Source organism: Lygodium microphyllum, chromosome 13, assembly GCF_053477565.2.
Source record: "Lygodium microphyllum isolate KBCC chromosome 13, Lygodium_microphyllum_v1.1.10, whole genome shotgun sequence".
Taxonomy (NCBI): Eukaryota; Viridiplantae; Streptophyta; class Polypodiopsida; order Schizaeales; family Lygodiaceae; genus Lygodium; species Lygodium microphyllum.
The window spans coordinates 34,329,832-34,345,484 of record NC_141147.1 but is presented as its reverse complement, the minus strand read 5'-3'; the positions used below and the strand labels follow the sequence as shown (position 1 = coordinate 34,345,484).

The 15,653-nt window shown below is 43.1% G+C and overlaps 1 protein-coding gene across 1 annotated transcript; it reads left to right on the top strand.

Annotated features, from left to right (window-relative positions):
* The first annotated feature begins 3,743 nt into the window (after nucleotides 1–3,743).
* On the top strand, nucleotides 3,744–7,413 carry LOC148026501 (berberine bridge enzyme-like D-1). The gene is made up of 2 exons (XM_087690944.1): nucleotides 3,744–4,908; nucleotides 6,483–7,413. Exons 1-2 carry the CDS (start codon nucleotides 3,921–3,923, stop codon nucleotides 7,100–7,102), a joined length of 1,608 nt encoding a protein of 535 aa, XP_087547070.1. The 5' UTR covers nucleotides 3,744–3,920; the 3' UTR covers nucleotides 7,103–7,413.
* The last annotated feature ends 8,240 nt before the right edge of the window (nucleotides 7,414–15,653 follow it).

Genomic DNA, 15,653 nt, shown 5'->3' with positions numbered 1-15,653 from the left:
TATTAAGGACATGTTGCTTTCTTACCAGAGGATCATGAACTCAGGGAAGGTTTTCTTGGACGACCTCCAGCACGTATGAATGCCCAAAGCTGGTACGAGCTGAAAATGGTCCACACGGAGTCACATCCAAACGGAATGCGACGGTTCTCAGTTTTCTATGAGTTGCCATATTAGACCCACTTACAGATCAACCACTTGTTGAATCCCATGCATATTTTCAAGAACGTGAGCAGCTTGCTATGGGACCACATCACAGGAAAGAGAGACACTATAGGGGCACGAATGGATTTGAAGGACGTAAGCAAGATGGAGGAACTTTGGTCATAGTCGAGTGCTGATGGTCTCTTGCAGCTACCTCACACTCCTTGGGTTTTTTCAAGAAAGAAGAGTGCATTGTGAAGAAAATAATCAAGTCTATCCACACTCCGATGGGTATGATGTGTTCTCTCAGGTTCATGTTTTCTAAAGATGACCAATTATCACGGCTAAAATCCCATGATTGGTATAAGATATGTTAGGTTTGTACTACGAATGGATTGTAAGTGGCCTGCGTATTTTTCTATTTGGAGTGTAGTCATTGTTCATAATGCTTCCTTGTTTGTGGCGGTTTGTACTACCGATCGCGATCGCAGGATGCCTTACTCTAGAAACACACGGGTCGATTTACAGGTTATCGACTTTAGTGCAATGGATCTCATAGAAGGAGATTAAGACGTCCTCTATTGAATCCGCAAGGCGGGGAGCAGTGGAGATGGTCTGTCTCTTTGAGAAATACATGCATACCAGCATGCTCACGATACAAATCCACCTTCTTGTGTATCTTGTAGATGAAATGGAGATTGCTGGACATGTCCATAAGCGATGGATGTTCTTCTTGGAGCGCTTCATGAAAACCCTGAATGGCTTTGTGCAACAACGAGCTCGGCTAGAAGGTAGCATGACTGAAGGTTGGTTGGTGTCTGAGGCGTTAGTGCATATTTCACAATGGCTACTAGTGGTGGATTCAGACAACGGTATGCTATGGTCGCTGAAGGATGATGATAGACTGACCGGAGATGTGGTGGATGGAAATGGGGTAGGAAAAAGAATGGATGCTGCAATGGAGGAGAAAGTGAATCGCTTTTCTATATTGCACCATGCCTCTATGGAGACATGGCTCGCTAGGTACCATCAAGCTAGGAAAGATCGAGAGGAAGTGCGGTCTGAATTTTGACGTAGTATGCGCCATCGACCGATTCGATATCCCGAGGGCATGGAGGAGATGCCGTGGTTTATGTCAACGTGATGGTTGCATGGAGCTTTGACCGCAGCATCTCGCGAAGGGGCAGAGGTCTCAACCGAGGAGTGGGAATTCTCGAGGGGATGTAGTCCAAAGGTGATGACGCGTTTAGGGTTTATCGTATCTATATTTTATATATGACAACTAATTGAGTGTTTCAATATACAATACAAAATATATAGTACGGCGTGGTCGCATGGACGGCATTTTCGCATGGAGCATATTGACAAAATGCACTCCACAATAGATTGTGGTATATTGGCAAGGTTTGAGCAAGAGAGCAAAAGAGAAGCTTTAAAAGAGTGTCACTCTCAATACTTTCATTCAAGCTTAATCTAATGCTATATGGAGAGTTTTGCCAAGGATCAAATTAGGCTCTTGAAGGTTGTTCCCATTTGTCCACTCTGTAAAATGGAGGACAAAACAAAAGAACATGTGTTGTTGCATGGAAGGATAGAAATGATAAAGATATGCTATGACTCTAGAGAAAGCTAGGCTATGCAATGGCACTAGTTGGAAGCAAGCGTTGTTTGGGGACAAACATGACCTGAATGATGCTTCTTACCAAGTCTATGATGCTATCTAGGCAATTACTTTTAGAGCTATTTGGTTTTGCAAGAATGTAGTTTGTATGGCAAGGCCAAGCATAATGTGGATGCATTTTAAGTTTTCTAAAATCTCAACTATATTGTAGAGTTATAGTTGTTTTTTATATAATAGACAAAAGAGTTTCACCTTATAAGATGGTTAAACATTTTCTTTGAAAGATAACTACACCTCTTTAGAGATATTTACACTAGTAATATATTCTATTTCTCACATTAGAAAGATTACATGGTTATTGAGCTCTTGAAGTCTTGATTTTCTCCTATTTTGAAAAAGTTTGCACACTAGATGATAGTGACATTATGTATCCATTTTCTTTAAGTACACTATGACATTCTAAGGTTTCCACCAAACCCCTCAAAATCTATTCTTTTGTTGGTGGACTAGACCATTTTCCAAGTTTAGTTTTTGCAAATTCAAAGAAAAGTTAACTAAACTCTTATCCAACCACATTGCAATTATTCAAGAAAAAGATAGGTTGAAAAGTTTCAAGTTGCTTTTTTCAAATTCAAAGGAGCCAATTAGACTCTTATTCAACCAAATTGCAATCATACATGAAAAAGATAGGTTGGAAAGTTTTAACCTTGTTTTAGTCAAAGGAATAAGTATTCTATTAATAGACGCAAAGCAAAACTAATTGTGGTATCTCAATTTGATGACAATTGTTGTGCTTAAAAGGGAACTCAAGTCAACATATGATCTAGTAAACGTAAATTATATGTATACTCATATTCATAGTAGATTAGGAAAATGACACAATAAAAAGCCACCTATTACACATGAAGCTATTGATTTCCCACTTAACTATGTACCTACTATGTCTTAGGATGGGGTCACACCTAGGTTTAGCAAGGGGAGTGGAAGCCCACTCCCTTTGCTAACCCTTGGTAACGTTGGGGAGGCGTAGAGTGACTGGAGATCTTGGGGGATTCACTATATGCAAACCCTCACTATCACAAGCATTCAAAGCCTAATCTGAACACCCCTTATCTATGAATTTGTCATGATTATAGAACACATATGTTTCCTATTCAAATTGTAAATATTACCATTAAATGATATCCTTTTGTATGTAAAAAAGGTCTAAATGTGTCTAAAAATAGATTTCTAAAACCCCTTCTATTGAGTTTACATAATAGATTTACATACATATGATGAGGGATCCCCAAGGTGGGGAAGTTTATCACACACTCACCGTGCTAGCCCTTGTGAAGGTGAGGTCCCAAGCTAGCACTAGTAGCACTATCCAATAGATTAGTAGCCTTTATGTTAGTTGCTTCATCGAATAGCTTTCTTAGTTTTCAAGTCTTGTTGTTTGTCATTGGGGGCCATCAACATTAATATCTCATGCAATTGTTGATTATCTTCCTTTGATTTTCACACTTGTGCAACCCTAAGGGAAGATGAGCATGTCGGTTTCTTGTTGCCACCGCTCAATACTCTTGGGTGATGGAGCTCTAAGGGTGGTGGGGCTAGTAGATTGTCACTTAATGTGATCTTCTTTGATTTGTCAAAAATGTCTTGGAGAGGCCACAATAGGCGCCTTGCTCAACCACAAAGGAGTGGAAGAAAACCTTCTGCGCATAAATATTCCAGAAATCGAAAAGTTGTAGGCTTGCTTGGCAATCCCATCGGTGTGATAATGTTGAAGATTAAATTTGTGTTGTAGTTCATTGACTTGTAGAGCCTGTGTTGAAGCGTTCTTCTGTATATGGGTTCTTATTGGTTTTCTTCCTCTAGTAACAAAGTGAGAACTCGTGAAGATATTCGTGTAAAGGAAAAGAGATGTTAGGACAATAATATTCTATGGCGATGGCGAAATATCTCACGAAACGGAAGAAGCTTCTAATAATACCAGCACTGACGGGCAGGAATGGCTTATTCATCATGCAATTGGCCGGCACTTTTCTCCTTTCCATCCATCTCCTTAAATACTAAACAGTTGGCTTCTTATTAGGACAGCTAGAGTCTAGACTACACGACTGTCCCTCATCGCGTCTAGCACACGGTCCAATCTCCCAAGAAATAGATAGATATGGAGAAGAGAAGTTGGTTTGTTTCTTCTGCTCTTGTTCTCCTAGCAGCGGCAATTGCATCATGTTGGGACTTGCAGACAGTCGAAGGTGCGCAGAGTACAGCAAGCAATTCTCTGTGGAGCTGCCTGTCAAAGGGAGGAGTCACCAACGTTACCTCCGCGAGCTCGAATGCGGGGGCGTACTCAGCGCTGCTGGCATCCTCCCTGCAGAACCTGCGCTTCACGGAGGCAGGGATCAGGAAGCCGGAGGCACTGGTTTTCCCATTCAGGGACCAGCAGGTGCAGGCAGCACTGCAGTGCACGCTGAAGGCGGGCTACGAGGTGAGGGTGAGGAGCGGGGGCCACAGCTACGAGGGCCTCTCGTCGAGGGGCGACGGGGGCGCCCCCTTCGTGCTGATCGACCTGGCGAACATGAATGACGTGGCGGTGGACGAGGGGTCCGAGACGGCGTGGGCCGGGGCCGGCGCCACCCTCGGGGAGATATACTACCACGTGGCGCGTGCCAGTGGCGGGACCCGCGGCTTCCCGGCCGGCGTGTGCCCCACCGTGGGCAGCGGCGGCCACATCAGCGGGGGCGGCTACGGCTTCCTCTCGCGGAAGTACGGTACCGCCGCCGACAACGTCCTGGACGCCCGCCTGGTGGACGCACGTGGCCGGCTCCTGGACCGGGCGGCCATGGGCGAGGACCTCTTCTGGGCCCTCCGCGGCGGCGGCGGCGGCTCCTGGGGCATCGTGGTAGCCTGGCGCCTCCGCCTCGTGCCCGTGCCTCCACGTGTCACTACCTTCCGGGTCTGGAAGACCGGCAGGGTCGCTGTCAGCGAACTGGTGTACCGCTGGCAGTCCGTCGCCCCTGCCGCCCCCGAGGAGCTCTTCCATGCCGTCTACGTGGCCGGCGTGCCCCCCACCAACGCCAGTTCGCCCGCCGACATTGGTGCCTCCTTCTACGGGCAATACCTCGGCACCCTCTCAGAAACAGTCGAGCTCATGGGTAAGTCGCGGGGCCTCCCCACTAGCGTCTCTTTTCCTCTCCTTCATCTCATCCATCGAAGGGACTCGTGAGTTGGCATTTCCCTTCATAATTATGGAAGGGACTCGTGAGTTAGCATTTCCCTTTCATAATTAATATAGAGTAAAGGGGTCAATAAAGTAGCACCTTCCAAAAGAAAAACACACCCCACCTCAATTGAGCGATAATTTTACAAGAAAGATGTGGCTTTTTAAGTCACTTAACAATATAATATAATTTTTTTAAAATTACAAATGAGCTTAACTTAAGTCAAACAATTGAGCCATGTAAATTTTTTTACATTTTAGTTTTTGTAAAACCCTAAAGTAATACATCTTTGAATGTCACTCTATTGGCCCCTCATTATCCATCTTTTATGAACCTTTCATTTGTAACTAAGGCTACTTGATAAAAATATCAAAATGTCCTAATAATTTTTGCTTTGAGCTTTATATAATATAAATAGTTTGACCATTAAAAAACATTTATGCAACTCACTTGGAAAAAATAATTATAATGGAGGATTGTTAGATGACAATCTATTGGCCCCTTTACCCTACGCCAGGGAAGTATCATCAACACACTGAGGTCATAGTACCAACTGATGAGCTTATCCTACGCTAGGGAAGTATCATCAACACACTGAGGTCATAGTACCAACTGATGAGCTTATCCTTCTCACAACTGACTAGTCAAGGGAACTATAATATGTGTTAGAATCATTCTTGTTAGAACAACGTCTCACCATGGGTTATTCTCCATCATTTGTTACAAAGGTGCCTCAGTAAGAGAATGGAACCTGTGACCTTCGGTTCTTCACACACTCTCGAAGCTCCTAAAGCTGCTCCTTGACCTAGCCCACTCTTGGCTCCTCTCATCATTTTCTTACATTCAGGAAGCGTGTCACCAAGAAACTACTATCAAGATTGGAACTCTAGAGATCAAAAGGTCGTATGAAATAGAAAGGCTACTGTAATAGACCAAAAGCACACACGACATTGAAAGGCTCGAGAATACATCTTGATAATCTCAAGAAGAATGCATACTACACTAGGCTCTTCATCCACTATGGTTGCTTAGTTGGGACTTGTCCAATCCCATGGTTGTGTGACCTTAGATTTTCCTCTCAAATGTTGTGCCTTCATGTCCTTTTTTAAGCACAAATGAAAAAGCACATGAACATATGTTCTTTAAAGGATGCCAGACAAATATTGAAAAAATGCTAGAGAAATAAACTATAGCCCACATATTAACGGAGATCAAATCATTACCATTTTGCGCAGTCAATGAGATTTTCTCCTCAGAAGACCTTTTCTTCAATGAGATTGGAAGCCATATCATGAACACCTAGGACCTTGAAGAGGTCAAGTGCAACCTACCCCTCGACAGTTGACCAAAGTCTACTAACAACGTGAGGTTATTGTTTTATGTTCTTTTGATCGTTAGGAAGACACGAACGGGAGTCTATTGAGGAGTACGAAGGTTAGGAAAACGTAAGCATGAACAACTTGCAACTGGGCATCTATCTCAAAGGCCTCATGGGTGAACCAATGCAGGTCGCATCTACCCGGAGCTTGGCCTAGCAGCCAAGGATTACCTGGAAGGCGCATGGATCGATGGCGTGGTTAACATCGCGGTTGCCGGCTCAGTCGACGCCCTACTCAGCAAGGTCAACAGAGACAAAGGCTACTTCAAAGCGAAGTCAGACTACGTAAGAGAAGGCAGGCCGTTACCCAAAGAAGCCATCCTGGGAGCCTTCGACAGGTTGCAAGCCAATCCAGGCAAAGGCTACATGATATTCGAGCCGTATGGGGGGATAATGGATCGGGTAGCCGAGGACGCTATCGCCTTCCCTCACCGCAAGGGCACAGTCTACAATATACAGTACCAAGCAGTGTGGAGCGAGGGAGGAAGCCCGTCCGTGGATGCCCCGTTGATTGCCTGGCTGCGCGGCCTGTATGCGTACATGCAGCCCTTCGTCTCCGCCTCCCCTCGAGCCGCCTACATCAACTACATCGACCTCGACCTCGGCGTCGCCCCTGCCTTCTCCCAGGCCCAGGCCTCCTGGGGCCCCCTCTACTTCCTCCACAACTTCCATCGCCTCTCGCAAATCAAGGCCCAAATCGACCCCCACAACATCTTTACCCATCCTCAGAGCGTTCCCCCACTCTCATGACCACGCATGTTGTGCCACTACCTTGCACATTCCACTTGCCTTTGCATGCCAGACATATTGCGCAAAGCCTAGATTTTACTGCACTTGGAAGATATTCTATGGGATGTTAGTGCCAAGTAAAGCATGCAACAATAATATATCTAAGATCTTGAAGAGACTCAATCTTTTCTTAGATTTTAATAGGTTTCTTTCTTTGCCTACGGAAGAAGGGAACGAATCTCTAGCCCATTAAGCATGAAGCGCACAGCTTTGTAGAGAATTTTGTGATTGGTACCAATGTTTTTGTAATGGTTAGTTACTAGACCTTAATGCCAAGATTTTATAACATGTTTAAGCCATAACAAAAGTTGGTTTTAACAAGGTGAAAACTTAATAAAGGCTAAAGCTACAGTAGAATATATGGAACCCGAGGGTGTTGCACATTAGTGGATAAATAAAATTGTATGTCATTGATTATGGGACAAGGTTGGTCAAAACAATGACAAGCAATAACAATCATTTATCACCCTTGCCGAGGGATAGCTAGATTTTACTTGCAAGACTTCACATGATGTAGCTAGAGGTAGAATGAAAATATAAAATATGAAAGCTTCATGAAGGTTTGCCTGCCAGTGTTTTCCTAGTGCAAAATGAACCATAGATACAATATCTACATCAAATTTGGATTATGTATGCAAACGGGTTTGGAAGAGTGATAAAGATTGTGCAACAAAAAGTGAGAGACTTTTTGATAGGTGACAACGGTACTCTATTAGAGGAGCAAAATTCTTGTCTAGGCATCAATCCACATTCAACCAAAGAGTCGTCTGTTGTGATGACTATACGCGATTTCAATTTTTGGCCATGTAGGTGGCTTTAGAAGCATCTTGCACATTTTAAGAGAGACTTGTTGTTAAAGGAGAGCTCAAGGGTCTTGTTCATTGGGGTTGGGTAGAGAAGCACAAAGAGGTTCATGCCCATCCATGGAAACATCATTTGCATTGGAGACCTACACATAAACCCCCCTAGGCCCCCCTTCAAATAACGGAAGGATTTTCTTAAGAATTGGGAACCTATCCAAGGCCAAAGTGGTTTTATAATAGGAGACACATGGCTTCATGACTTGAGGTACATGAGATTATAGAGGTTGGCGTTATTGTCGTACTAGTTGGGAATGATTGGATTCTTATGGGATAGCACAAAGATTCAAGTTTCTTGGACTTATGACCTATGGTAGAAGTTGATATATGTGATTGGAAGTCACACATGATGAATGACTTTACAAATCACCATTTTCACCAAGGATAAGCTCATCAATAGGCATAAAGTCAGTGTCTATCAATTTCCATCGATATACTATCTACCAATTTGTGTGCTGTGAGGTATGAGCTACTTGATGCCATTATTACATTTTTACCATTGTTAAATGTATATGACAAGTATATGGGAGCTTTCGCTCGACCAAGACCCAGAACCGCCTATTGTTCAAGTGTTTCAAGTTGAATGCTAAATGGCTACCTCTCACATAACTATACTCACTCTCAAGCCTACGAGTGTAGTGAGCTTACCTCAATGCCTGATTGAGTATCTTTCTCTCTCAAGCACACCGGTAGCTCCGTGATCCGAGATGCAAGCTCAAGCAAGCTTGATCCTTCACCTCCAAGCTCCATGCTTCATAGCCGGGCATGCAAGATAAGAGAATAATGAGTTGGATGTGCAGGGAGATGGTACAGTTTTCATTCACTATGACAACATGAGTAGCATATAGCTAGCTAGGAACCCAGTATTCCATGCTAGGACAAAACACATTGAGATGCACTACCACTTTGTGTGAGAGAAGGTACTTGCAAGAGAGATTGACTTGGTATATGTCAACACATATGATCAAATAGCTGACATTTTCACAAAGGCATTGGGTGTAGAGAAGCTTCGAAAGTTTCAAATCTTACTTAGAGTTGCAGAGATAGAGTAGAGCTTGAGGGGGAGTGTTGAGATGGCAAGCTCGACACATGCGGACATTGATGATAGACCGCTTGGCTAGATGGGTCCGCATATCTACACTTAGCATGCTGGTGGTCATTATGATACTCACATGGCCACTGACTTATCACTTATTATATTTAGTTTGTTACACCTACCTATAGATCTGGCATAGATATAACGCCAGTCGACAAGTGTGGTTAGTTAAGCATTGTTTGACTTAGTAGGACCTTTTCCTTTATATTGTATCTTATCTCTACTTTGTGTATATTGTATTGTGTATGGAAGAAGAAAAAGAAACCAGCAAGAAAACGTTTTGGCCTCCATTTCTCTTCTTGTGTTCTTTACGTGAGCTTCCTCTTGTGTATATAGTGTGTGTTTGGCATAGCAGTTGAAGCAAGTCCTCCCACCACGCAATTCTTGACAACCCACATGTCAATGGAACATCCTCAAGGGAGGGCGAGCTAGCTGCAATGAGTCCATTGAGAGATGAAGGCTCAAGCATCAACACCAAAGTGCCCAAGACCAAACCACCACTGATGGCAAAGGAGGCAAGGGCAAGGGCTTGCTATATCTACTCCTGCCTGCTCTAGTGCCCCAACGTGCAACTCCCACAACCACCCAAGGCGCCACTAGCATAGTGAATGCAAGCAACCTTATGGCCTGGGTGCAAAACCTCATGAATAAGGTGCAAGAAATAGCCCCTGATTCCAGTGAGGGAGCTCTGACAACTAGGACAAAGAGACCGGCATCACGAGCTATAGATGATGAGTCCAAACAAGACCCTAAGAGGTAGAGGATAGAGTCGTCCACAATTACCATACTATTGAAAACACTGCCATCGTCCATGGGCTATGATGAATATGTCAAAGAGCTTCTCGCACAATTGGATAGGGCAAAGGCAGAAAAGAAAACAGTGGAAGCCAAACTGAAAGCTGAAAGAGAAGCAATGTCAGCTTTCCCATTGGAAAGGACTCACCAGGTGGTAGTTATCAAAGAGAGATCTATGAGTTGAAGGAGGAACTCAAGGCTAGAAAGAAAGAAGATGAAGATTGACAAGGAAGGCTCGAAGAAGAGCGACATGAATTCATAGGGTTGTAGAGGGAGTATAAGCCTCGGGGGGGTCACTCATGAATATATGTATATATAACGTGAGTTCAAAATAAGGGGTTTTTAAAACACCATTTTTATAAAAAAATTACATACAGAAGGGTGTCATATAAAGGGGTTACTTATAGATTGAATAGAAAAGGGTTGTTTTTAATTCAAGAAAAATTCATAGATTAGGATATTTATAAATAGGTCATGAACACATGTTATATAGAGAATATATATATAGTGAACCCCCCAAGTATAAGCTCATCCTCATGCAACACAAAGAGTTGAGAGAGCAGCTAAATAGCATAGAGAAGGCGAAAGAGGAACTTGAGGTAGCAAATGCAAACAAATCCCAGAGGAAGGAACAACTCTGAAGAAACATGGAAAAAATGGAGTACAGGTTATTGGCAAAGTTGGAAGAGCAAGGAAGGCCAGAGAGGGAAATCCAGCATATGGGGAATGAAAAATAAGAAGCAACCGAGGGGTGGAGAGAGTTGGAACCAAGAATGGAGGCCCTAGCACGAAGACATAATAAAAATCTAGAGAAAATGAAGCAAATATCATAATAATGGGTCGCCACAAGCGAGGGGAGAGTAAAGGAACTAGCAAGCCATCTAGCCTATGCCGAAGGGAACAAAGTGTTGGTAGAAAGCAGGGCAAAGGCCATAAAGATGAGTATGGAAGCCCAACAATGTGCCTTCCTTAGCACCATATTAGATATCACACATCCAGAAGAGAAGGAGGTCCTTGAATCCCTATAAAAGGAGTTAGAAATCACCCGTCATGCCATAAGGCATGGCTTGTGTATTCAAGCTTACAAAGTAGAACTAAGTCTAAGCCTACAAGAGCAAAGGGGCTAAGGGCATGACTAACCGTACAAGAGATGGAATGGCTAGGGTATGCGGAGGAGAAGGGACCACAAGAGCCAATGAGAGAGGAAGAGCAACAGGTGTAGCACCATCACTAGAAGAGGGGAAAGAATTTGAAGTAAGGAAACGAGATGACGAGCAAGTCCCCCAACCACCCTCTCCAAGACCAAAAGCTCAACAAGAAGTGCCACCTCAGGATGCAACAGTGGAAATAAAAGAGGAGATTAAAAAAAGAAGGAAGAAGATGCTAGAGCAAGCATGCATAAAGCTAAGGGCACAACCCCTAGCAACCCCAAAAGCCCCCATCTTGCAAAGAGAAGAATGCTTTCCAGTCAACTAGAACCTCAAATTGGTAGTATGGGAGCAGTGGGAGAACAAGTGTAAGCCCTTCAAATTCACCTTCTGATACCCATCCAAACTAATCTGGGTATTATCCCCTAAAGTGGTGGAGGAAGTGATCAGCATGGATAGAAGGCTTGGGGGGCGGTGGAGAGCAGAAAGAGAGACACATCCAACATTGGGGGGGATAGAGGCACATGACTACTAGGTGTTGAGAATAGAAAATGATGCTTGCCCATAGAGGCCAGATGTATGCTTTGAAGAGGCTAGAAGATAGAAAAAATATGTATGCTCTAGGAAGAGATGTTCAGAATCCCATATGCACATCCAAAAAGCTATAAATGCATGTACTTGGTTGACACTCATAACAAGGTAATGGAACTATCAGTTTGAGTTACTTAAGACTGTATTTATGAGTCCAAGCTAATCTATCTTGGAACTTTCCCATAGTGGATGTAAAAACCCTACCAAGAATGTAAAGTTTCAATCCTTAACTTGACTAGGTTGCCAAAGAGCTAGTCTCTTGGTCCATGTTTACATGCAGGGGGGGCAAAAGCCAGCAAGGGTAGAGACTCATCATTTGAGGGGGGGTGTTGAGAATAGCAAATGATGCTTGCCCATAGAAGCTAGATGTATGCTTTGAAGAGGCAAGATAGACAAAATATGTATGCTCTAGGAAGAGATGTTCAGAATCCCATATGCACAGTGAGGAGAATGATACTATCCAAAAAGCTGTAAAGGCATATACTTGGTTGACACTCATAACAAGGTAATGGAACTATCAGTTTGAGTTACTCAAGACTGTCTTTATGAGTCCAAGCTAATCTATCTTGGAACCTAATTCACTTGAGTTACAATCTCTTCTCTCTATCATGTATCATGTGTTTGATTTGTGCCCATCATAGCTAACTAGCTCTAGATCTATGTTTCTCAACATGGTATCAAAGCTACAGTTGAGCTAGGTAGCTAGTAGGTTAAAATCCTTCCTCTCTCATTCTCTTTCTTATACAAGCCTATTTTCATTCCAGTATCTCAAGCTATCTAACATCCATTGCTCATACGAGGTGAAGAAGTCTTCTAGTGTCAAGAAGGGAGGAGAGGATGCTAAGGTAGGAACAATAGAGGAGGATAAAAAGAAAATTAACCATGTCCAAAGGAAAAGTGCAGAAGCTAAAAGGATCACAAACTGGATCCCCATCTTGAAGATCAATTTGCCAGCTGTGATATCATGGGTAGTATGGGCAAGCTGATGGCTACATCCTGGAGGGGAAGGAACTGGAGTTTTATCAGAAGAAAATTTAGAGAAAGAAGAGGAAAGGGAAGAGCTTGTGGATGCATTATGTGCAAGGTCCCTTTTGCAAACTGTGTGTATGCTGGGAGATTGCGAAAGACTGGCGATGGATGGTGGGAGACTAAATGCAATAATGCAGGTGTGAGAGTATTTGAGGCCAAACTATGGAGCTTGGAGCTTGGAGCTTGGAGCTTGGAGCTTGGAGCTTGGAGCTTGGAGCTTGGAGCATGGAGCTTTTTTGAGCTAGCACCTTGAATGGTGGAGCCATCAAAGGATTCAATAAAGAGGACTATAATGATTGGATTCAACGGTAAGCTCACTACATCCTTCTGTGAGAGCATGCATGGCTATGTGGGAGAAAGCCATTGCCACTTGCTAAAAACTCTTGACTTGGTAAGTGGTCTGTAGGGTCTTGCGATTCCTAGCGATAGTGACAACATTTTGGTTTTGTTGCTAGGACTATGGATTCAAGCTTGAGTGCTTGCGCACTCCAAATCAAGTGACGGAGTAGGAGTTCATCACACCAAGCGGCACTTGGTGTAGGTAGGAAGTGAGGGATTCAAAAAGTATTCGATTTCCTTTGCTTGATAGTTTAGGATTTGGAAGATTCTTCTATATTCCCTGATGATTTCCTTCAGTCTCGGGATTACTCTTTTGAGGCCACAGCTTCTATATCCCTTGATGATTTCCTTCAATCTTGGGATTACTCTTTGGAGCTCGAATTTAGCCGAATGGAAACCAATCCAAATCACACCATTTCTCCTCTTGCAAATTTTCAGATGGGTGCAAACAAGTGCATAATAGTCTAGTCTAAGCTAACTGTGGTTTTGCATAAGCCCACACCGGTCGGGAGGGTGCACCCTCTGCCTTTCCTGAATCACATGCTCCAGCTGCACTATGAGGTTTTTCTACTACTTCGACACGGACTCGATGAAAGAAAGAGAAGAGAGCCAGAGAGTCACCCTTGCAGAGAGTGTGATTCGATCTCCCTAGTAGCTGCATTTTTCACCATTAAAAATCAAACGTATGTGAAAGTGGCTAAGGAAGAAGTGCAGCCCCTTGTCTGTGACAATGGTTCTGGTATGGTCAAGGCTAGGTTTGTTGGAGACAATGCACCTCAAGCTATCTTTCCCAGCATTGTGGGTCGTCCGTGTCACACTAATGTAATGGTTGATATGGGCCAAAAAGATGCTTATGATGAGGCTCAGTCAAAACATGGAAATTTGACCTTGAAGTATCCTATTAAGCTTGATATTGTCACAAACTGGGATGACATGGAAAAAATTTGGCACCACACCTTTTAAAATGAGCTCAGGGTTGCCCCTAAGGAGCATCCAGTGCTCCTAACTGGAGTGCCTCTTAATCCAAAGTCTAATCGAGAAGAGATGACTCAAATCATGTTTGATACCTTCAATGTGATACCAAGCCATGTATTCCAGCAAGCCCCAAAGACATCCAAAGAAAAATGTATCCATCTTGTATGGCCAAAGAAATGTAAGAACCTCACAAGGCCAAATGGAACTCCAAAATCCATGTATTCCAAGATATATGAAATAGTTCAACAAATCATGTCAAGTCACAGCAATGTATTCATCTCAAACTCACTGAGAAAGAGAACCAAAAGGGATAAAGAACACAACAAAGGAAAAGAGCATGAAGACAAAGACCACCAAGAAGACCCAGAAAATGGAGAAATGCAAAGAATGTCAAAGAAGCATAAATAAGATAAAGAACTTTCCATTGCTGATAACAAACAATTTCCCATAGTGGATGTAAAAACCCTACCAAGAATGTAAAGTTTCAAGCCTTAACTTGACTAGGCTGCCAAAGAGCTAGTCTCCTGGTCCATGTTTACATGCAGGGGGGACAAAAGCCAGCAAGGGTAGAGACTCATCATTTGAGGGGGGGTGTTGAAAATAGCAAATGATGCTTGCCCATAGAAGCTAGATGTATGCTCTGAAGAGGCTAGAAGATAGACAAAATATGTATGCTCTAGGAAGAGATGTTCAGAATCCCATATTCACAATGAGGAGAATGATACTATCCAACAAGCTATAAAGGCATATACTTGGTTGACACTCATAACAAGGTAATGGAACTATCAGTTTGAGTTACTCAAGACTGTCTTTATGAGTCCAAGCTAATCTATCTTGGAACCTAATTCACTTGAGTTACAATCTCTTCTCTCTATCATGTATCGTGTGTGTTTGATTTGCATCCACCATAGCTAACTAGCTCTAGATCCATGTTTCTCAACACTAGAAAGATAAGGTCATGGTGGTACCCAGGACTATCAAAGGGTACGAATCACAACCAAGATGGAGGCAGAGAATTTGAGACAGGAATGTAGATGCATGGATGCCATTTTGTAGCACCCTACCCTATGAAAGAAATGACCCAGTGTACATGCCATATCCAAGATTCAGGGTAGAGGTGGACTTTAACCCTGACATCCATGGTCACTACGACTTCCCTAAAATCTACAATATGAATACTACTAAGCCTGAGGAAGCTCTTGTATTCTCTGAAAATGACCTAGGACCCTTCATCTCCCACTTCCTTAGCAAATTCTTATCATGCCCCAATCCTGCCTTTATCACAACCTATAAATACCTTAGGCTACTTAGGGTTTTCCTTAGGCAACCACCTTCCTCTCACAAATACCACCCCCTATTTTTTGATTTAAATATCGGCATAGATAGCTATGCTATGGCTAGGCTAATGATGAGACCCCCATCCTTTTGCATGGCCTTACTAGAGGACATGAATGAAAGCCGGTTCACTAAGCATAGTCATCTATTTTTGTCAACAACTCCTTTGAATGTACGTATGAACCTAAAGGACTATATGCAAAGTAGGAACGTCCTTGGTAAATTGCTTAAGCCCCCAACCTCCTCTCATGACCTAGAATCCAAGGATTAGTTCCTTGCGTACATGTTTTTTAAAAAAGAGAAAGGTTAAAAAAGTAAAAAAAGAAAAGAAAAGAACAAGGAAA

Coding starts and splice junctions, on each gene's coding strand:
- LOC148026501 (XM_087690944.1), top strand. CDS start 3,921: ATGGAGAAGAGAAGTTGGTTTGTTTCTTCTGCTCTTGTTCTCCTAGCA. Junction 4,909..6,482: donor AGAAACAGTCGAGCTCATGG/GTAAGTCGCGGG, acceptor GAACCAATGCAG/GTCGCATCTACCCGGAGCTT.